This window comes from Ylistrum balloti, unplaced genomic scaffold (assembly GCF_031769215.1).
Source record: "Ylistrum balloti isolate Yb309-2 unplaced genomic scaffold, AGI_CSIRO_Ybal_v1 Utg369808, whole genome shotgun sequence".
NCBI classification, from domain to species: domain Eukaryota; kingdom Metazoa; phylum Mollusca; class Bivalvia; order Pectinida; family Pectinidae; genus Ylistrum; species Ylistrum balloti.
The window spans coordinates 682,502-707,005 of record NW_026781982.1 but is presented as its reverse complement, the minus strand read 5'-3'; the positions used below and the strand labels follow the sequence as shown (position 1 = coordinate 707,005).

General features: G+C 38.5%; 2 protein-coding genes across 4 annotated transcripts; one reads left to right on the top strand and one right to left on the bottom strand.

Annotated features, from left to right (window-relative positions):
• Positions 1-3,376: 3,376 nt before the first annotated feature.
• On the bottom strand, positions 3,377-17,938 carry LOC132544719 (GTP-binding protein 8-like). Of its 2 annotated transcripts, none has more exons than XM_060208362.1 (7): positions 17,837-17,938; positions 15,222-15,657; positions 14,720-14,827; positions 14,076-14,206; positions 13,195-13,294; positions 12,178-12,296; positions 3,377-3,799 (listed from the first exon to the last, which is right to left on the bottom strand). In XM_060208362.1, exons 2-7 carry the CDS (start codon positions 15,588-15,590, stop codon positions 3,718-3,720), a joined length of 909 nt encoding a protein of 302 aa, XP_060064345.1. In that variant the 5' UTR covers positions 15,591-15,657; positions 17,837-17,938; the 3' UTR covers positions 3,377-3,717. The 2 variants fall into 2 exon arrangements, with proteins under 2 accessions (XP_060064345.1, XP_060064344.1); XM_060208361.1 differs by lacking the exon at positions 13,195-13,294 and adding an exon at positions 12,875-12,974.
• Positions 17,939-17,978: 40 nt separating this feature from the next.
• LOC132544733 (L-aminoadipate-semialdehyde dehydrogenase-phosphopantetheinyl transferase-like) lies at positions 17,979-23,719 on the top strand. 2 transcript variants are annotated; one of them, XM_060208383.1, is made up of 6 exons: positions 17,979-18,014; positions 18,906-19,098; positions 20,187-20,256; positions 20,941-21,059; positions 21,345-21,575; positions 22,346-23,719. In XM_060208383.1, exons 2-6 carry the CDS (start codon positions 18,937-18,939, stop codon positions 22,526-22,528), a joined length of 765 nt encoding a protein of 254 aa, XP_060064366.1. In that variant the 5' UTR covers positions 17,979-18,014; positions 18,906-18,936; the 3' UTR covers positions 22,529-23,719. The 2 variants fall into 2 exon arrangements, with proteins under 2 accessions (XP_060064366.1, XP_060064363.1); XM_060208380.1 differs by having other exon boundaries at positions 20,040-20,256.
• Positions 23,720-24,504: the final 785 nt, after the last annotated feature.

Here is a 24,504-nt window from a genome sequence, read left to right as displayed (position 1 = left end):
TTGTTGTCCTAGCTAGCTATGATGTCTGTGATGTTGTCCTAGCTAGCTACAATGTCTGTGATATTGTTGTCCTAGCTTGCTACAATGACTGTGTTGTTGTCCTAGCTAGCTACAATGTCTGATGTTGTCCTAGCTAGCTACAATGACTGTGATGTTGTTGTCCTAGCTAGCTACAATGTCTGTGATGATGTTGTCCTAGCTAGCTACAATGTCTGTGATGTTGTTGTCCTAGCTAGCTACAATGTCTAATGTTGTCCTAGCTAGCTACAATGACTGTGATGTTGTTGTCCTAGCTAGCTACAGTGACTGTGATGTTGTCCTAGCTAGCTACAATGTCTGTGATGTTGTCCTAGCTAGCTACAATGTCTGTGATGATGTTGTCCTAGCTAGCTACAATGTCTGTGATGTTGTTGTCCTAGCTAGCTACAATGTATGTGATGGTGTCCTAGCTAGCTACAATGACTGTGATGTTGTTGTCCTAGTTAGCTACAATGACTGTGATGTTGTCCTAGCTAGCTACAATGTCTGTGATGTTGTTGGCCTAGCTAGCTACAGTGACTGTGATGTTGTCCTAGCTAGCTACAATGTCTGTGATGTTGTCCTAGCTAGCTACAATGTCTGTGATGATGTTGTCCTAGTTAGCTACAATGTCTGTGATGTTGTTGTCCTAGCTAGCTACAATGTATGTGATGTTGTCCTAGCTAGCTACAATGACTGTGATGTTGTTGTCCTAGTTAGCTACAATGACTGTGATGTTGTCCTAGCTAGCTACAATGTCTGTGATGATGTTGTCTTAGCTAGCTACAATGTCTGTGTTGTTGTCCTAGCTAGCTACGATGTCTGTGATGTTGTGGTCCTAGCTAGCTACGATGTCTGTGATGTTGTTGTCCTAGCTAGCTATGATGTCTGTGATGTTGTTGTCCTAGCTAGCTACAATGTCTGTGATGTTGTTGTCCTAGCTAGCTACAATGTCTGTGATGTTGTGGTCCTAGCTAGCTATGATGTCTGTGATGTTGTGGTCCTAGCTAGCTATGATGTTGTTGTCCTAGCTAGCTACGATGTCTGTGCTGTTGTTGTCCTAGCTAGCTACAATGTCTGTGATGTTGTTGTCCTAGCTAGCTACAATGTCTGTGATGTTGTTGTCCTAGCTAGCTACAATGTCTGTGATGTTGTTGTCCTAGCTAGCTACAATGTCTGTGATGTTGTTGTCCTAGCTAGCTATGATGTTGTTAACGGTATACTTGTATATGTACTACATTTTACACACAAATGTATATAATGAGATTTTTATGATATATAGTTTATGAGAAAATTCTTTGAAGCTATTTGTAGTTATACTTAACACTTGTACGTCTTGCTAGGTATTCACAGTATAGTGAAGGTCACATGATGCCTTAAATGTAGGTTATTCCTACCAGGTATACTATACCTACATTTGACAGGTAAAAGCACACGCAAAGAAAGCACACCCTCATTTAAATTTACATATATATTATATACATATCTGTAGTAAATAAACTGCTAGTTTATGCTATATACATTATGTATTTACTATTGACTGTTTATATTTAACATTTGAAATCCTCCATACTTACCAGCTGTACGCTGGTCTGGGACATTTCCAATGAATAAGTAACATAACTGGTTAAATGTTAGAAGCTTCCCAGTATGGGGCTCTGTCTAGTAGTGGTATCTAACCTTTTACAATAGAGGCCTCCCAGTATGGGGCTCTGTCTAGTAGTGGTATCTAACCTTTTACAATAGAGGCCTCCCAGTATGGGGCTCTGTCTAGTAGTGGTATCTAACCTTTTACAATAGAGGCCTCCCAGTATGGGGCTCTGTCTAGTAGTCGTATCTAACCTTTTGCAATTCGGACCACATGAGATAAGGTTTTGTGTGTCTTCATCACAGGATAAGGGAGATGTAGCAGTAACAGATTCTAGGTTGTGAAGCCATTGGTAAAAATATCCCTGCTGAGTTTGGAAGCCCCAAGTTTGAATTATTGATAGTTTTTTGCCATTTTTTTCTATAACACTGGCAAAGAACAATACACATCTAGTGTGTCTTGTCTACACTGCACCAGCACACTTCCCATTATAATGGAAGGGCTTGGTGAGAGGATAACAGCTGTTGATTTTAGTTTCTTATCTCAGAATGGTCAGTGTCCTTTAATTCTCCAAAGCAGTAAATTATAAGTTAAAGTCAATTATTATTATTACTATTATTATTATTGCATTCTTAACGGCCTGTCAACATATAAAAGGTCATTAAGGCCATCAAACGATAAAACACACAACAATCCAAAAGGAAATAACATTAAACAAACAAAAAGGTAAAAGACAAATGTTAAAAATCTTAAATGGGTATGTTAACGCAGAAGATAAAAATGGTACATCATAGTCTATTATATAGACCAACATCTTTCAGGTAATGTAGAAGTTAAAGTCAAAGGCAGACATGAAAACCAACACCTTATAGACCTGAAGTTAACCATAGTTGTGTTAAACATCTGGTTTCCCAAAAGCTGTTACAACAAAGTGAAAGACTTCGTAAAATGTGTGAAATTCGTCAAAGTTACATAAATTGTTACCTGTGAAGTAACATAAATTGTTACTTGTGAAGTTACATAAATTGTTACCAAAGAGGAATAACAATTACTCAGAGTAATATGTCTGTGTACCAAGAGTAAAATTAATGACTTGTAAGTGAGTACAGCTTATAGAGAGTTGTTTTGTGTATATATAGATGACTTATGGTCTAAATTTGTGTACCATTGTGTACAGTATTATAATTTTTTTGTAATTCACTTGAGGCAATTTTTGCACATTAATTTACAATTTGTTTGTATGATTAATTCAAGCAAGTTTTGAACAAATGAGTTGTAATACATGCTATTGTACAACTGAAGAAATCATATGAATGTGAATGAAATGTACACTGGGGAAATTTAGAATAAGTTTTAGTACAAATTTTTGGTTACATGCTATGTTAACAAAATTAAAATTATAAATACATTAATTAGAAAAACATCATTTTTTAATTTCAGCTGTTACACTGGACACAAACCATGCCACCTTTCAATTGTCTTTTGTATTCCAAAACATCCGAAAATTTAAACCCCCTAGGTTTATGTATAAAACATTAATGGAACTGCAGTTGTTTAATTATTTTCTTATAAGTTTTTGCAAAAGATTTCTTACAGGTTTGCAAGAATTGTCCTTGCCTAGTTGCCAAGCTTACACACAAAACAATTTGATAATTCTGCCTAAACAGTTGATGATGTTTAGATTGTTTTAGTAAATTCAATGTATTGTGTACTCTCATTATCTATATTATTAATGATTACTAATCAACAAAATACAAAATAAATCACAAATATCAGTTTGATGTTTTATTGTATTTTCTGGCACGACGTTCACCACAAAATGGTGAAGCAAAGTCTGTTTATCAGATCCTCACACAAAGGAGGCTGTCAGTCACTTCCATGCTGCATATATATATATACTTACTAAATGAGGGGTCGGACGATTTACAGGATCCTGTAAATTGTCTAACCACTAAATGAGTCCATGTTTTATACTAAATACTGGTTCTTCTTCCTCATTAACACAATACTTGGTACTTTTCTCCATCACATACAGAATCCTACACTGCCTGTCACCGATAGGTAGTGAATATTTATACCAGTTGTTTACATGTTACAGTATAGTCACTCCATCATGACCCCTTCACTAGCATGTTGCCAGTCACATACGCAATCAAAGTCTTTAGTAGTTCTATCCCTGCACCAGAGTGGGAACTGAAAAATTAAAAAAAAATGAAAGCAAATGTACGTATTTAGATGTGAGGCACCTTACTGAAAATTTAATATGTAAACAATCTCATCTTGTATATAAGACAAATATCATTGGTCCTGAACTAATGTGTCAGATACATATGTCCTTATAAAGATAATTCTATATACCTGTTATGTAATTAACATCTAGGTCCTGAGTGGTACAGAGATAAATCAGGGATATCTGACAAGGAAGGGCTGTGGTACACAGATAAATCAGGGATACCTGACAAGGAAGGGCTGTGGTACACAGATAAATCAGATACCTGACAAGGAATGGCTGTGGTACACAGATAAATCAGATACCTGACAAGGAAAGGCTGTGTTACACAGATAAATCAGATACCTGACAAGGAAAGGCTGTGGTACACAGATAAATCAGGGATACCTGACAAGGAAGGGCTGTGGTACACAGATAAATCAGATACCTGACAAGGAAGGGCTGTGATACACAGATAAATCAGGGATACCTGACAAGGAAGGGCTGTGGTACACAGATAAATCAGATACCTGACAAGGAAGGGCTGTGGTACACAGATAAATCAGATACCTGACAAGAAAGGGCTGTGATACACAGATAAATCAGGGATACCTGACAAGGAAGGGCTGTGGTTCACAGATAAATCAGGGATACCTGACAAGGAAGGGCTGTGGTTCACAGATAAATCAGGGATACCTGACAAGGAAGGGCTGTGGTACACAGATAAATCAGATACCTGACAAGGAAGGGCTGTGGTACACAGATAAATCAGATACCTGACAAGGAAGGGCTGTGATACACAGACAAATCAGGGATACCTGACAAGGAAGGGCTGTGGTTCACAGATAAATCAGGGATACCTGACAAGGAAAGGCTGTGGTATACAGATAAATCAGGGATACCTGACAAGGAAGGGCTGTGGTTCACAGATAAATCAGGGATACCTGACAAGGAAAGGCTGTGGTATACAGATAAATCAGGGATACCTGACAAGGAAGGGCTGTGGTTCACAGATAAATCAGGGATACCTGACAAGGAAAGGCTGTGGTATACAGATAAATCAGGGATACCTGACAAGGAAGGGCTGTGGTACACAGATAAATCAGGGATACCTGACAAGGAAGGGCTGTGGTACACAGATAAATCAGATACCTGACAAGGAAAGGCTGTGGTACATAGATAAATCAGATACCTGACAAGGAAAGGCTGTTGTACACAGATAAATCAGATACCTGACAAGGAAGGGCTGTGGTACACAGATAAATCAGGGATACCTGACAAGGAAGGGCTGTGGTACACAGATAAATCAGATACCTGACAAGGAAGGGCTGTGATACACAGATAAATCAGGGATACCTGACAAGGAAGGGCTGTGGTTCACAGATAAATCAGGGATACCTGACAAGGAAAGGCTGTGGTATACAGATAAATCAGGGATACCTGACAAGGAAGGGCTGTGGTACACAGATAAATCAGGGATACCTGACAAGGAAGGGCTGTGGTTCACAGATAAATCAGGGATACCTGACAAGGAAAGGCTGTGGTATACAGATAAATCAGGGATACCCGACAAGGAAGGGCTGTGGTACACAGATAAATCAGATACCTGACAAGGAAAGGCTGTGGTACATAGATAAATCAGATACCTGACAAGGAAAGGCTGTGGTTCACAGATAAATCAGGGATACCTGACAAGGAAGGGCTGTGGTTCACAGATAAATCAGGGATACCTGACAAGGAAAGGCTGTGGTATACAGATAAATCAGGGATACCTGACAAGGAAGGGCTGTGGTACACAGATAAATCAGGGATACCTGACAAGGAAGGGCTGTGGTTCACAGATAAATCAGGGATACCTGACAAGGAAAGGCTGTGGTATACAGATAAATCAGGGATACCCGACAAGGAAGGGCTGTGGTACACAGATAAATCAGATACCTGACAAGGAAAGGCTGTGGTACATAGATAAATCAGATACCTGACAAGGAAAGGCTGTTGTACACAGATAAATCAGATACCTGACAAGGAAGGGCTGTGGTACACAGATAAATCAGGGATACCTGACAAGGAAGGGCTGTGGTACACAGATAAATCAGATACCTGACAAGGAAGGGCTGTGATACACAGATAAATCAGGGATACCTGACAAGGAAAGGCTGTGGTATACAGATAAATCAGGGATACCTGACAAGGAAGGGCTGTGGTACACAGATAAATCAGGGATACCTGACAAGGAAGGGCTGTGGTTCACAGATAAATCAGGGATACCTGACAAGGAAAGGCTGTGGTATACAGATAAATCAGGGATACCCGACAAGGAAGGGCTGTGGTACACAGATAAATCAGATACCTGACAAGGAAAGGCTGTGGTACATAGATAAATCAGATACCTGACAAGGAAAGGCTGTTGTACACAGATAAATCAGATACCTGACAAGGAAGGGCTGTGGTACACAGATAAATCAGGGATACCTGACAAGGAAGGGCTGTGGTACACAGATAAATCAGATACCTGACAAGGAAGGGCTGTGATACACAGATAAATCAGGGATACCTGACAAGGAAGGGCTGTGGTTCACAGATAAATCAGGGATACCTGACAAGGAAAGGCTGTGGTATACAGATAAATCAGGGATACCTGACAAGGAAGGGCTGTGGTTCACAGATAAATCAGGGATACCTGACAAGGAAAGGCTGTGGTATACAGATAAATCAGGGATACCTGACAAGGAAGGGCTGTAGTACACAGATAAATCAGGGATACCTGACAAGGAAGGGCTGTGGTACACAGATAAATCAGATACCTGACAAGGAAAGGCTGTGGTACATAGATAAATCAGATACCTGACAAGGAAAGGCTGTTGTACACAGATAAATCAGATACCTGACAAGGAAGGGCTGTGGTACACAGATAAATCAGATACCTGACAAGGAAGGGCTGTGGTACACAGATAAATCAGGGATACCCGACAAGGAAGGGCTGTGGTACACAGGTAAATCAGATACCTGACAAGGAAGGGCTGTGGTACACAGATAAATCAGGGATACCCGACAAGGAAGGGCTGTGGTACACAGGTAAATCAGGGATACCTGACAAGGAAGGGCTGTGGTACACAGATAAATCAGGGATACCTGACAAGGAATGGCTGTGGTACACAGATAAATCAGGGATACCTGACAAGGAAAGGCTGTGGTACACAGATAAATCAGATACCTGACAAGGAAGGGCTGTTGTACACAGATAAATCAGATACCTGACAAGGAAGGGCTGTGGTACACAGATAAATCAGGGATACCTGACAAGGAAAGGCTGTGGTACACAGATAAATCAGATACCTGACAAGGAAGGGCTGTGGTACACAGATAAATCAGATACCTGACAAGGAAGGGCTGTGGTACACAGATAAATCAGATACCTGACAAGGAAGGGCTGTGGTACACAGATAAATCAGGGATACCTGACAAGGAAGGGCTGTGGTAAACAGATAAATCAGATACCTGACAAGGAAAGGCTGTGGTACACAGATAAATCAGGGATACCTGACAAGGAAAGGCTGTGGTACACAGATAAATCAGATACCTGACAAGGAAGGGCTGTGGTACACAGATAAATCAGGGATACCTGACAAGGAAAGGCTGTGGTACACAAATAAATCAGGGATACCTGACAAGGAAGGGCTGTGGTACACAGATAAATCAGATCAGATACCTGACAAGGAAGGGCTGTGGTTCACAGATAAATCAGATACCTGACAAGGAAGGGCTGTGGTACACAGATAAATCAGGGATACCTGAGAAGGAAGGGCTGTGATACACAGATAAATCAGATACCTGACAAGGAAGGGCTGTGGTACACAGATAAATCAGATACCTGACAAGGAAGGGCTGTGGTACACAGATAAATCAGATACCTGACAAGGAAGGGCTGTGGTACACAGATAAATCAGATACCTGACAAGGAAGGGCTGTGGTACAAAGATAAATCAGGGATACCTGACAAGGAAGGGCTGTGGTACACAGATAAATCAGATACCTGACAAGGAAGGGCTGTGGTTCACAGATAAATCAGGGATACCTGACAAGGAAGGGCTGTGGTACATAGATAAATCAGATACCTGACAAGGAAGGGCTGTGGTATACAGATAAATCAGGGATACCTGAGAAGGAAGGGCTGTGGTACACAGATAAATCAGATACCTGACAAGGAAGGGCTGTGGTAAACAGATAAATCAGATCCTTGACAAGGAAAGGCTGTGGTACACAGATAAATCAGGGATACCTGACAAGGAAAGGCTGTGGTACACAGATAAATCAGATACCTGACAAGGAAGGGCTGTGGTACACAGATAAATCAGGGATACCTGACAAGGAAGGGCTGTGGTACAAAGATAAATCAGGGATACCTGACAAGGAAGGGCTGTGCTACACAGATAAATCAGATACCTGACAAGGAAAGGCTGTGGTACACAGGTAAATCAGATACCTGACAAGGAAGGGCTGTGGTACAAAGATAAATCAGGGATACCTGACAAGGAAGGGCTGTGGTACACAGATAAATCAGGGATACCTGACAAGGAAGGGCTGTGGTACACAGATAAATCAGGGATACCTGACAAGGAAGGGCTGTGGTACACAGATAAATCAGATACCTGACAAGGAAGGGCTGTTGTACACAGATAAATCAGATACCTGACAAGGAAGAGCTGTGGTACAAAGATAAATCAGGGATACCTGACAAGGAAGGGCTGTGGTACACAGATAAATCAGATACCTGACAAGGAAAGACTGTGGTACACAGATAAATCAGATACCTGAGAACGAAGGGCTGTGGTACACAGATAAATCAGGGATACCTGACAAGGAAAGGCTGTGGTACACAGGTAAATCAGATACCTGACAAGGAAGGGCTGTGGTACACAGATAAATCAGGGATACCTGACAAGGAAAGGCTGTGGTACACAGGTAAATCAGATACCTGACAAGGAAGGGCTGTGGTACACAGATAAATCAGGGATACCTGACAAGGAAAGGCTGTGGTACACAGATAAATCAGGGATACCTGACAAGGAAGGGCTGTGGTACACAGATAAATCAGATACCTGACAAGGAAGGGCTGTGGTACACAGATAAATCAGGGATACCTGACAAGGAAGGGCTGTGGTACACAGATAAATCAGATACCTGACAAGGAAGGGCTGTGGTTCACAGATAAATCAGGGATACCTGACAAGGAAGGGCTGTGGTACATAGATAAATCAGATACCTGACAAGGAAGGGCTGTGGTATACAGATAAATCAGGGATACCTGACAAGGAAGGGCTGTGGTACACAGATAAATCAGGGATACCTGACAAGGAAGGGCTGTGGTACACAGATAAATCAGGGATACCTGACAAGGAAGGGCTGTGGTACACAGATAAATCAGATACCTGACAAGGAAGGGCTGTTGTACACAGATAAATCAGATACCTGACAAGGAAGGGCTGTGGTACAAAGATAAATCAGATACCTGACAAGGAAGGGCTGTGGTACACAGATAAATCAGGGATACCTGACAAGGAAAGGCTGTGGTACACAGGTAAATCAGATACCTGACAAGGAAGGGCTGTGGTACACAGATAAATCAGGGATACCTGACAAGGAATGGCTGTGGTACACAGATAAATCAGGGATACCTGACAAGGAAGGGCTGTGGTACACAGATAAATCAGATACCTGACAAGGAAGGGCTGTGGTACACAGATAAATCAGATACCTGACAAGGAAGGGCTGTGGTACACAGATAAATCAGGGATACCTGACAAGGAAAGGCTGTGGTACACAGGTAAATCAGATACCTGACAAGGAAGGGCTGTGGTACACAGATAAATCAGATACCTGACAAGGAAGGGCTGTGGTAGACAGATAAATCAGGGATACCTGACAAGGAAGGGCTGTGGTACACAGATAAATCAGATACCTGACAAGGAAAGGCTGCTGTACACAGATAAATCAGATACCTGACAAGGAAGGGCTGTGGTACACAGATAAATCAGATACCTGACAAGGAAAGGCTGTGGTACAAAGATAAATCAGGGATACCTGACAAGGAAGGGCTGTGGTACACAGATAAATCAGATACCTGACAAGGAAGGGCTGTGGTACACAGATAAATCAGATACCTGACAAGGAAGGGCTGTGGTACACAGATAAATCAGATACCTGACAAGGAAGGGCTGTGGTACACAGATAAATCAGATACCTGACAAGGAAGGGCTGTGGTACATAGATAAATCAGGGATACCTGACAAGGAAGGGCTGTGGTATACAGATAAATCAGGGATACCTGACAAGGAAGGGCTGTGGTACACAGATAAATCAGGGATACCTGACAAGGAAGGGCTGTGGTACATAGATAAATCAGATACCTGACAAGGAAGGGCTGTGGTACACAGATAAATCAGGGATACCTGACAAGGAAAGGCTGTGGTACACAGATAAATCAGATACCTGACAAGGAAGGGCTGTGGTACACAGATAAATCAGATACCTGACAAGGAAGGGCTGTGGTACACAGATAAATCAAGGATACCTGACAAGGAAGGGCTGTGGTACACAGATAAATCAGGGATACCTGACAAGGAAGGGCTGTGGTACACAGATAAATCAGGGATACCTGACAAGGAAGGGCTGTGGTACATAGATAAATCAGATACCTGACAAGGAAGGGCTGTGGTATACAGATAAATCAGGGATACCTGACAAGGAAGGGCTGTGGTACACAGATAAATCAGGGATACCTGACAAGGAAGGGCTGTGGTACACAGATAAATCAGATACCTGACAAGGAAGGGCTGTGGTACACAGATAAATCAGATACCTGACAAGGAAGGGCTGTGGTACACAGATAAATCAGATACCTGACAAGGAAGGGCTGTGGTACACAGATAAATCAGATACCTGACAAGGAAGGGCTGTGGTACATAGATAAATCAGGGATACCTGACAAGGAAGGGCTGTGGTACACAGATAAATCAGATACCTGACAAGGAAGGGCTGTGGTACACAGATAAATCAATCACAAGGATACCTGTGACAAGGAAGGGCTGTGGTACACAGATAAATCAGATAAATCAGGTATAGATACCTGACAAGGAAGGGCTGTGGTACACAGATAAATCAGGGATACCTGACAAGGAAGGGCTGTGGTACACAGATAAAACAGCGATACCTGACAAGGAAGGGCTGTGGTACACAGATAAATCAGGGATACCTGACAAGGAAGGGCTGTGGTACACAGATAAATCAGGGATACCTGACAAGGAAGGGCTGTGGTACACAGATAAATCAGATACCTGACAAGGAAGGGCTGTGGTATACAGATAAATCAGGGATACCTGACAAGGAAGGGCTGTGGTATACAGATAAATCAGGGATACCTGACAAGGAAGGGCTGTGGTACACAGATAAATCAGATACCTGACAAGGAAGGGCTGTGGTACACAGATAAATCAGATACCTGACAAGGAAGGGCTGTGGTACACAGATAAATCAGATACCTGACAAGGAAGGGCTGTGGTACACAGATAAATCAGATACCTGACAAGGAAGGGCTGTGGTACACAGATAAATCAGATACCTGACAAGGAAGGGCTGTGGTACAGAGATAAATCAAGGATACCTGACAAGGAAGGGCTGTGGTACAGAGATAAATCAGGGATACCTGACAAGGAAGGGCTGTGGTACATAGATAAATCAGATACCTGACAAGGAAGGGCTGTGGTATACAGATAAATCAGGGATACCTGACAAGGAACGGCTGTGGTACACAGATAAATCAGGGATACCTGACAAGGAAGGGCTGTGGTATACAGATAAATCAGGGATACCTGACAAGGAACGGCTGTGGTACACAGATAAATCAGGGATAGCTGACAAGGAAGGGCTGTGGTACACAGATAAATCAGATACCTGACAAGGAAAGGCTGTGGTACACAGATAAATCAGATACCTGACAAGGAAGGGCTGTGGTACACAGATAAATCAGGGATACCTGACAAGGAAGGGCTGTGGTACACAGATAAATCAGATACCTGACAAGGAAGGGCTGTGGTACACAGATAAATCAGGGATACCTGACAAGGAATGGCTGTGGTACAGAGATAAATCAGGGATACCTGACAAGGAAAGGCTGTTGTACACAGATAAATCAGATACCTGACAAGGAAGGGCTGTGGTACACAGATAAATCAGGGATACCTGACAAGGAATGGCTGTGGTAGACAGATAAATCAGGGATACCTGACAAGGAAAGGCTGTTGTACACAGATAAATCAGATACCTGACAAGGAAGGGCTGTGGTAGACAGATAAATCAGGGATACCTGACAAGGAAGGGCTGTGGTAGACAACATTTGTTGTGTTGGTCTCTGTATTCTATCACAGACATTAAGTTTCTCAGTAACTGGTGCTTGGTAGTCTTGTCAATTTTTGTCAACACCATCTGAAATCAAAAACACAAACAATGAGGTGATGTATGGAAAAGATTGAAACATTATCTCAACTCTCTACCCTAATGATGAGCAAAGAAATAATTGTCAATAAACATCGATTAAATTTCTAACATAATCTGTTTTTTCTTTTTCATTATGATGGTACTAGGAGTCATGGAATATCAACCTTTAAAGCTTATTTCATTCTCTTTTCACTTGATAAGAATGAAAAAATTTCCCCAACATTTCAGGTGTAGCAACTCTGTGTAGCAGTATATAAAAAACATCTACCTGTTCTTTTTTCAACCTGAATTTTACAACACCTTGCATCAGTTGGGAAAAATAGCAAGATATTAATTTGTTTTGGGTAAACAGATCAAAACAAGTACCTGATTAGTATTAAAATTACAAACTGCTTTTCATGCCTGTATTTGATTTACAAATGTCCTTCAAGTATTTTCCTATTTAAGAAAGGACATCTAATATATAATGAATTGCTGTAATTGATAAAAACTTTAATTTGTGATAAGAATATAATGAATTGAAATAGACCAGAAACAGCGGTAATGCCGGTGGTTTAGCTACGTACACAGTGAACTGTGGAGAAGATCTCTAGCTTCTCTAACATCTCCTTATCCAGTGTAGTTAATCCTATTTCACCGTCGATCAGAATAAACACCATCTCCAAGCTACAAAATTCAGCCATAATCAACAAAAGTCTTATTTACTTTTCACTATCTACAATCCTAATCAAACATCTACCTGACCCCAGAACTCTATCATTAACTTCCTGTAGAAGTTATAGGCAAATCATTTTAAGGTGGTACCCCTATAAAAAATGAGGAGTACAGGGGCGGGGTGTTTTATGTGATCAATGCCTAATACAGATTGCCAAGGTAGACAACTCACTACATAAGGGATAACCATTTCCTCCATCATTTCCAGGCCTATTCGATCACTCTCAGTAATTCCCATCACTGCATCTATTAATATAAATGACCTGACTAGCCTGAAATAAACAAGTATTAGTGTTTCAATAATACTGATAATGATGTGAAGATCAATTTCAGACCAAGCACACTGGTATCTGAACAGCTCATTTTTGTTAAATTTGACAAAAAAAAGGAAGTTGGAATTTGTTTAATTGTTGTGTTTAATAAGCATTAAGCCCTGTCTGGTAATAAGTCCACTATCATTAATTGCCTTTTCTGTGGAAATGCCAACAAATTTGACATTGTTTTTTAAGTAATAAGCCCACCTTTGTTTTTTTTAGTCACACATATATTGTTGGCCTATGCATACAGAATCTATTCTGTTAAAATTTATCAGCAAAGATAAAAAGATTACATGTAATATATCATGGGAACTTCCAGATGGATTTCTTAGTGTACTGAACAGCTTTACCTGTTAGATAATGTCACCTGTCGAAACAGGACATAAATGAATCACAATGTCACAATGCAATCAAATTTGGTATATCTCTAAAGTCATCTTTAATAGTTTATTTATTGTTGCTTTACATCCTCTTAACAGACAGGGTCACTTAAGGACCTGTCAGGTTTGAGTGATGGAGGAAGTTGAAGTTTCAAAAGAAAATCCACCAACCTGCAGCCAGTACCTGGTAACTGACCCACTTAGACCTGGTGACCTTGACCCAGAGGTGAAGGACAAGTGACCTCCAAGAGCCTTAATTACTCGGCAACCCTCTTTTATTTAATATGAACTAGTTATCACAATTGTAGACTGAAATTCTTTTAAAAAGCATAACTTCATTGATACAGAATACATACTTTTTTCTTTCTTTAAAATAGGTTTCCACACAATCTTTGAAGTAGGACGGCATATTGTGTCCATAACCAGGCATATCCACTAGTGTGAAGGCAGTACCAGCCTGGTACAGCTGTAGCGCCTTTGTACGACCCTGTAACCCAAAACTTCCAGCAATGTAACCCGATACAATAAAACAACTACATAACCAGTCTGGTACAGCTTAGTGCCTTCGTACGACCCTGTAACCCAAAACTCCCGTAACCCCATACAATAAAACATAATGGGCAACAAACATATTGTCAGGTCAAACATAACAAGCATGTCAACCTAACTAATGTTTTTTTTCCCACCATTGACACATAAACATTTTCCTTCATAAAACAATGAAGTGCTGGATTCCCATTATTGGCAAACTTGAAGATCATAATAACTATTAACATTATAAACTCATCCGATCCTTTGTTAGACAAAAAACATTATGAAAAAGTTTTGAAATCCATTTCCAAGCAGCTTTTGTAAATGAAAATGTATTTTACATATTTTTATTTAATTACTTCACATATTTCAGATCAATGCAATACAAAGGAATACAGAAGTTATTACTGATATAAATATATAGCAGCCATCTTGTTTCATGTGAAATCTGACATTTGAAAAAACTCACAGGCTTCGAGGACACTGCCACTTTTCGATGAACTTCATCTGAAGCGCTGGAAAACAGGGCTCGTATCAAAGAGGATTTACCAACATTGCTTCGTCCAATAAATGCCACCTGAAATTGTGAACTGAAGTCATGACTTTTTGAGCTAGATTACAGGTGTTTCATAACAATTACAGTGAAGAAACACTGTACTGTCATAAAAAATTATATGATACAACTGTCTCATTAACAAAAAGTATAAATATTCATGTCAAAATTCATGTCTTATTGTAGCATTGAGAAATGAAAAATTCAAACAACAAGATTCCCCTTTGATTTCCTCATGAATCGGAGTAATATCTACCAGCACTTGCATTTAACTCACTCTCTGCATCTATATAAACAATACATGATTTTGATATTAACTTCAATTGTTTTTCTCTGTTGATGTCATCGATGTGAACCAAGATTTTAAAGTAAGAAAAAGTAGATGAAATTAACTTCAAACTGAAAAAGAAAATCTTACCTCTGGAATATCATATGTAGGTAGTTTAGACATGTCAGCAGCTGTCCCTATGTGTTGTATTTGATGTGACCTTCCTCTCGGTGTGAAGAATTTTGAAGCAGATTTTATTTCAGGTTCAGATGGATTGAAAGGAATGGCTCCTTCTTGGATTATTGGCACAGATATAAAAGGCTGTAGCTCACTGATTGGATTGTATTTTGTAAGTCCTGTCTGATTTGTTCGTAATGAACAGAATTTCCTCCATGATGTGCAAAAACCAAAAGATCCTTGGGTTTTTTTTTTCAGCAAGATGGACAGTTTGCTCCAGGTGTAGATGTCATTTGAAAGCACATGCATCCCTTGTCGTTGAAATAATCTGTGAAACTTCATTCTGTCTGGCAGGTGTTACAAGATGTACAGGTAACTAAATGAATTTGGTTGAATTCTGAAGTTAAATCTAAAATATCAAAAGATCATAAAATAATATGGGGCGTGGCAGATCAATCTGAATTGTTATGTAAATGGGACGAACATGAAATACAAACAGTGTTGGTTCAGGATCATTCGCTAGATTTTGTAACTGAGCAATTTTACTTTAAATCAGTTTGTAAAAACTGTAGATTCATCGCCATGTGTAATATAGAAACCTGAAGCCTGCTACAAAAGCCGTTTTTTCAATTTGGCGTTCAATTGCTGCGATGATATATATACTGAACAAAATAAGTTAAGGATCATAAACTTGAAACAGTGCAGTTTTACATACAAATAATAATATGATTATATTTTAAATTTTAATGACAGAACATTCATTTTAGTCTTTAATTACACAAAACAAATTCATTTGTGGTAATTGCTACCAAGAGCAGATAACCCTGAGTAACAGCACCCTTGAAATCAAAGTGTAAGAGGAAGTAGAGCAAGTTAATCATGTAGACAAGGAAAACTCATCAAACTGCAATTGGCAATTTAATAGGCAGTATGACCTCCGTTGACATCAATAACTGCCCTGCAACGTCTGCACATGCTCCTTATTAGTCGTCGGTGGCTGATCTGTGGGATGCGCTGCCATTCCTCTTGCAGAGCAATCATAAGCTGTTGGCGGTTCTGTGGTGGATTAGGTCGAGCTGAAACCCGGCGTTGCAAGGTGTCCCAAGCATGCTCGATAGGGTTCAGATCAGGAGAACGACTTGGCCAGTCCATGCGAACGATTGCTTCACGTTGAAGATAGTCGTTGACCACACGAGCACGGTGAGGACGAGCATTATCATCCATCAGAATAAAATCATGGCCAACAACTCCTGCAATGGGCCTTACTATAGGGTGTAGAATCTCGTCCCTGTATCGAACAGCTGTTAAAGATCCATTGTCTATGATGTAGAGGTCTGTATGGAAGTCAACACTGATCCCTGCCCAAACCATCACTGACCCACCACCAAAGCGATCATGCTGGACAACACAGCAGTCTGCATAGCGCTCTCCTTGGGTTCTCCATACCCTCCTCCTACCGTCATGGAAGTCAACACAAAACCTAGACTCATCTGTGAACATAACATTTCTCCAATGACGTAATTGCCAATTCAAATGATGAGTGGCCCATTGATGTATGGATTGTCGATGACCTCTGGATAAAATTGGTCGGACTGCTGGTCTTCTAGCTCGTAAATTAGAGGCATGGAGTCTGTTTCTCATTGTCTGGGATGAAATCCTTAGATTTGTAGCACGCTGAAACTGAAGATTCAAGACAGGAGCACTCAAAAACCGCTGACGTCGTGCCGTGATGCAAATGAATCTGTCCTGTCGGGCTGTCGTACAGCGTGGTCGTCCAGATCTGGGGCGTTGACGGACGTTATTTGTCTGTTGATAGCGATTCCATAGCCTACTAATCACGCTCTGAGAAACATGAAGCTGTGCCGCCACATTTCGTTGAGTTTGACCAGCTTGAAGGAGCCCTATAGCTCGCGCGGCTTCCATATCATTTAAATGTCTTCGCATGATTAGTTTTTCAAGTTTTCGTTACAAATTGATTAAATGTTTCCAAATTCAACTTTTTTTAGCTTAGAAGTAACAGAATCAAAACCTGCAAGATTCCTCTGTAGTAATAGACCAGTCAGTTTTTCACACCACCATAGTTAACTAGAGCGGAACGGCAAGACCTTCAGATGCACGTGCTTTCACCTTTGACATGACTTTAGGTACATATTGGAGAAACTACGAGTGCAATTACCGGCAATACATGATTTGAATTTTTAAAGATATTATGGTCACAATTTATGATCCTTAACTTATTTTGTCCAGTATATTTAACGATCGAGGTACACTGTCAAACGTCTAATATAAATGAGGAATCCCGAAGAGGATTAGCAGGCACGGTACGAAGCCATCTTTAATGCAGCACGAGTCCGAATTGAGAATGTTCATCAGTTCATGAATATATTCGCCCATCATATACTAGCTTTGGTGTCCGTGCATATCCCTTGCGTATATTTCAAGCATTTTCGGGAAAACCCACAAATTACAAGTTAGTAGCTTTCGCCGATCTGTTCAGACTTCAGTGCTTGTCTTCGGTATGGGTTTTGTTACGCGTCTGTAACAATATTTTATTAAATTGAGACATTTCTGTATTTAGCTATGCTTACTATTTTGTCATCAGGAAGTGCTGCTTCTGTTATTCATAGCCATGGTGAAGAAATTTAATGACAGCGGTATAGCGACATTCAGCTGCACGCTGATTTACAGGGCGCAGCCATCTTGGAAAATACCCGGATGTTGATTACCCTGTACTAAACGGTGGATTTAATTTTGAGATCGACAGAGGTATACATAATAATAATTATACATAAATCGTCATTACAACTACATGTATTAATGCCAGAATGGTATCGATGTTTATCTCAGACTATAGATCCATGTCTGGGGACTAGAAACTTCATTGTCACAATATATTTTTCTAGAGATATAAATACATAACGACCTAGCTATTATAACGTTAATAAATAAGGCAGTAAATTGGGGAAAACCGCTACAGAGCAGTGTTTGTCTGATAGAGCGTTCTACTTTGCAATTGAAATGACCTTGGCCTACAAACGTTGTTAAGTTAAAGACCATGCTAAAAAGTACTGATGTAAATATGTTCTGACCAAAATATTTTGAGTAAGATGCTGTATACAGGATATCAGTAACAAAGCTTGAAACTCACGAGAATGTCGATGCCACAGCCATAATTACATTGTTCATACATACATGTATGTGTTCAGGTCAAAGGTCATCTTACTGCGAGTGTCTTCAGGTCAAAGGTCATCTTAATGCTCTTAGTGGTCTAATATTGTTGAGAAAAGTGTAATTATGGATCAACAGAGGATTTTGATGTAAACTGCAGTAAATCATTGTGGGGCAGACTCAATTAAATTACAGTTACACATTTTCATTGTAAAAATTGGTTCATGTGTATAAAACTTTGCATTACAAAACTACTAATAAACATGTTTTTTGTAACTTCCATGTTTTAGGTATCAATATAAATGCCAGGTTTATTTGGATTACAAAAAACAAATGTTGAACATTTTTTGTGTGAATTAGTTTTAGCAATAATTCTTATTCATATAATTATATGCAGTTGAGTGAAGGCAAAATCTATAAATGTGTATAAGTTATCAAACAATTATACATATGTATAATGCTTTGAAGTGATGTTTCTGTTTTAAACAGGAGTTAATTATATATAGGCAGCAATGGTGCAATGCCTGGGAGACATGTTAGGATGAGTGTGAGGTGGGCGTTTAACTTCCGGGCGTGGTCCCCGACCGCTGAAGACTGGACACTATGTAACCAGTGTATACAACCTGAAGAAACACATAGGATCAGCAAGTTTGTGTTCAAGAAAGATGCCAAGTCTTCCATGGTAACGTACCACGCCAGATCTAGTAATAAGACTTATTCCTTTTGTTAGTGGAAGGTTATAGTGTTTTTATTTAGAAATCTACTCCAGTGATGAAGTTTGTTGTTAATATTTGACTTGGTGCGTTTAGGTTTTAACTAAAAGACTGAATGAGTTCAAACTCTGAGGATGATTCTACAACAATGATTCCTTCCACCATGTCTGATGTTGATGATTATGTGTGTTCCTTAAATGATTTCCACGAAAATTAATGTTTGAAAAACCATCTGACATAATTTGCTACAATAATGTTGGATCAGGGTTGTGTAATAGAGAGAATGAGATATGTGCTCTAACATCCTGGTAACACTTCCAATTAAAAAGGAGAAAATTCATTGACTCATAGCCAATTGCAAATGGTTTCATTAATGACTGAGGTACACAGAAGCTGCCATTTCTGTTTTTAATTTCGTGGTCATTAATTAATTCAATTGGTTAACATGTCAGTTGTTTGTTATTTAATTGGTTAACATGTCAGTTGTTTGTTATTTTCCTGTCTGCGGATGTTATCAGTAAACACTTGAAAATAGTATAGGAAAAGGTACAAGTCTAGAATAATTTCTCACATCTTTTCTCCAGAAGTGTCTTACTAATATTCTCAAAATCAGTGGTTTTACAGAGAGCTGAATAATTTTCACATCAGACAAGCTTATTTTTAATGATATTTTATATTAGCTTGTGATACTTGTCAAATGTATACACATTTACATGATTTCTTTTTTGTAAACAAATGAGATTAAACTATATTTTAAACTACATTCAGACCAAACTATCAAGGCATCATCTCAGTAACACCTAAAAGCTGAGTCACAATTCAGTCCTTTTTTTATAGTTTTCTCCTGGAAATGAAGGGTTTAAAGGTCTGATGTCTTTTGGTTCAAAACTTTTGAGCTATTCAATTTCAGATTGGACGGTTGATGATCAGAAAGGTTGTATCAGAATACCTTAACATTCCATATAAGGAGGTGGCTTTAGGGAGAACAGAGAAGGGAAAGCCTTTCATAGCCAACAGGTCCAATGTTGATCATTTTAGCTTCAATGTTTCCCACCAGGGGGATTATGCTGTCCTTGCAGCACAAGGGAACTGCATTCTTGGTGTGGATATCATGAAATTGGAAACACGTTAGTAAGTTTATAGGGATAAAGCTGTTCATGAGAAAGCATTAAAATAGTTCAATGTAGTTAATATTGAGTAAGGACATAAGCAAAGGAGTTAGATGACAGGAGGACTTAAGTTAAATGACAGAAGTTATTGGGTTTAATGACATAAGTTATTGAGGTTAATGACAAGTTATAGAGGTTAATGACATAAGTTATTGATGTTAATGACAGAAGTTATTGAGGTAAAATGACATAAATTAGTGAGGTTAATGACATAAGTTAGTGAGGTTAATGACATAAGTTATTGAGGTTAATGACATAAGTTAGTGAGGTTAATGACATAAGTTATAGAGGTTAATGACATAAGTTATTGAGGTTAATGACATAAGTTAGTGAGGTTAATGACATAAGTTAGTGAGGTTAATGACATAAGTTATAGAGGTTAATGACATAAGTTATTGAGGTTAATGACATAAGTTATTGAGGTTAATGACATAAGTTATTGAGGTTAACGACATAAGTTATTGAGGTTAATGACATAAGTTATTGAGGTTAACGACATAAGTTGAAGAGGTTAATAACACAAGTTATTGAGGATAATGAAATAAGCATTGAGCCTTTGATAAACCTGTGTCTTTGTCAGTTCGTTTTTGTGTGTAGTTTGTACTCTATAGCTTTGTAAATTATGGATGTTTTTGTGGACAGGAACTGATGTGGCTAGCTTCTTCAAAACAATGAGGAGACAATTCACTAATGAGGAATGGAGGGTTATCCAATCACCCGCCACTGACAAGGAAAAACTCAGACTGTTCTTCAGACTCTGGGTATGATTATAGTTATCCTTGTTACAAGTTATTAAAGGAATCTGTAGCACCCTTTGTATTATCAGCCTTACCTCAGAATGATGGTTTTTTTATGGAAACATCCTATAGTTAAGAGATATTTGTTAAACTGGGTCCAATTAGATTTTTAAAAACCCAAGAAAAGCAGCAATGTTATCACCGACATTTATTCTTTGATATTATTCATTCATCAGGTGCTTAGATTATAAACACTACTGGAGTTTAAGATATATTTACATTTGTCCTCTATATTTTGTTAATTTTCAGTGCTTGAAGGAAAGTTATGTGAAAGCACTGGGTGTAGGCATTGGATTTGAGGTTGGCAGATTGAACTTTGACCTTACAACTCGAAATATAGACTCTAATGTTACTACAGATACCACATTGAAAATAGATGGGACACCAATGTCAGAATGGGCTTTTGAGGAACAGTTGCTAGGCAACCATTGTGTTGCAGTAGCTGTAAACAAAAATAGTAGAACATCCCTAGAAAACATGGTAAGTATTATGATAATATTGTAGTGTTATGTATCTTATGGTACCTATTATGTCCCCAAAATAACCAGGTATTAAAGTCACTCTGGTTGTTGTAGTTGCTCTCATCCAATAGCCATTCACAAAAAACAAAAAAAACACAGAAGGAAAGAAAAAAATCAACAAAATCTTCCTAAGGCTATGTTCTTCAATTTTCCTTGGTTTAGAATCAGTTCTGTCTTCTTTAAGTGGTAAACAGGTATCCTTGGGCTAGGTACTTTACACCAATTGGTCGATCTGACAAGCAATGGATTTCCTGTATGTAGCTGAGTGAGGTAGCCACCAGCTACTGATAGGAAACTGCCTTATATTGACTCTGACTGTTAACAGGACAATATTCCGGTAAACAAAACAAATAGATGTTATAATTAACATTGTTGATTATGTAAGATATGACTATTTAGCCCCATATTCATTCTGACATCTATTAACATTCATTTGACAAATATTCCTGCATTTCAGAAAAAAACAACACATAAAAGTGATTGTATTGTGGCCCCCGGTTATAACGAAATGTATTGAATTCTACAAAATAGATGTAGTTAATATTTCTGTTGTAAATATATTATAAAGATTTTTTTACAGATCACGAAAAAAAAATACTCTGAGGACAATGAAATCTTGATTCATTTCTAATTGTTGTTTCACACATGAAATGCTCTAATATTTTTAAACCAATGATTTCCAGTAATTTTAAGTTTTCATAATGATATAAATGATGTGTTGTTTTGCAGGAAAACAAGAAGATAGCGACAGAATTGCTGTCTTCTGCTGGAGAGTTCAAGGTGCTAGATATTAAAGATATTATCAAAAATGTTGAGCCTCTTTCAGAACCAGATATGTCATTTTGGGAGAACTTTCAGCCAAAAGCAGAAGACCCTAGTCAGTGGAAAAGTAAACAAGCACAGAAGTCGTGACAAAATTCCAGCATACATATGTTATTCCAGTGCCTCGTCATAACATCATAGATTGTTTATAGATCTGAGTAATACTAAGATCAAGAACAAGTATTGCATGTAGCTGCACTGAATCAAAGAACTTGAGGTGTGAAAATTTTCAACAAATTATGTTTGAGAAGCTGTTTAGGAAAAACTTATCAACACTGTTTAAATTACTGCTACTTTCGGTTTCGGATCTTCTGTTTGGCAAACTAGGCTAAGATACACAATTCTTTAAGATAACAGCGAGGAAAATAGTCCTCAAGTTGATTGTCATATTAATCAGAATATTTCAAGGCAAAAACAGAGGCAAAGTCACAAACAAAGTAATTTGATTGGTGTAGAGCAGGTTTCAAGACAAAAAAATCTGACCCATCACCAACTGATATAGTCCTTTGAAGATTACAAAAGAGTGACACCCATCTTCAAAGCCAGTACGGTATATGGTTATGGGAGATGGAGATTCCTTTGATATATATCAAAGAATCAAGCTAGACATTTCGTCTTAACAAGGTGACACATACAGAACCTTACATTTTGTCATGAAATGTTCCAGAGGTGTAGAGAGCGAAGGTGATTGTAACCCCTGGAGTATCTAATATGGAATTTGTGCTAATAAACTGATAATTACATTTGATACCATATGGCAGGTTATTTTCATAGGGATATTTTTCACTATTCTATGGTACATTAAAATGATCATTAAAATTTAATGTATGAAATAACGAGATACATGAATTGTATTACACATGATGAATAAAAATAATTTATTTGTTTTAAAAGAAATCGTTAAAATTTTGACCTGTGAAAATTACAGACTGTACAGTATTCAAATATGTTTGAAAGGGAACATTTGCAACTGAATAACCTTATAACATCACTCACTCTGACTTTATAGTTACGTTGAGCTAAAACATTTTGGTTTCGTTATTTTCTGTTGATGTTCAGTGTTTTGTGTTAGCAAAGCTGTCTTTAAGAGATGAGAAATAGTCCTAGCATTATTATGTAATTATTGCTTGTGACTATTTTGTGATTTATGTTGTTGACACATGCTGGTTAAAAGTAACAGTAGTTTGATGTCATCAAGTGATTTGTAGAATCATCATTAAAATTACTGCAGTGATGAAAACAGTGTTATAAATATTCTTTTATTTTCTTTAAAAATCATTTATGGACAATATTACATTGATAACAATTTAGAAATGATCAATAAAATATATTTGTAAAAGATGTGTTTTGTCATTTTAATATTGCCTACTTACTAATTCTGAATTGATTTGAAGTATTGAAAGCAATTTCAAATCCTCAATACTTTTAAGTATTACTCAGTGATTGTAGATTTTGTTTGTCTAGGTCTGATTTGGTTTGTTTATACCAAGGCCTAGCATTCTTCGCCGATCTAGTGTGGCCTGTACAGATTCCTAAGTGACGAGTCTGGAATAAATAGGTCAGTAGCATTTATGGCTATTAATAAATTATATTCCTTATGGATCATGTTTTATGGTCACATACCAACGAACCTTGATCGAAATGATAAGGAAATGTTTTTTGTCTTTATATAATCCAATGATGAGTCCTTGCAACATTTATCAGACAAGTCCTTACTTTACCCTTTTTTGTGGGAAATTATTTTTGCCACTGTGGTTCATGAACTCTTTCATGTCATATTGATATAAAATCCAAAATGGCTATCTTCTCTTATGGAAGTCCGGCAAGATTGTTCATTGTGCAAGGACTGGCATTTAACGAAGAATTGACACCTAGTTCAATGTTTCAGTGATCAATTGTGTTGATACATCAATCATTGTACCTTTTTTATTTTTCCCTTAACCTGGATGCAAAGGGTGATTATGTATAACCCAGGTATCATGATGGGATGATATGCTGTCAAGTTTGTTCAGATAAATGATCTTGACCTACTTTCAAAGCTTTATGGGTCTTTATGACTTCTGACT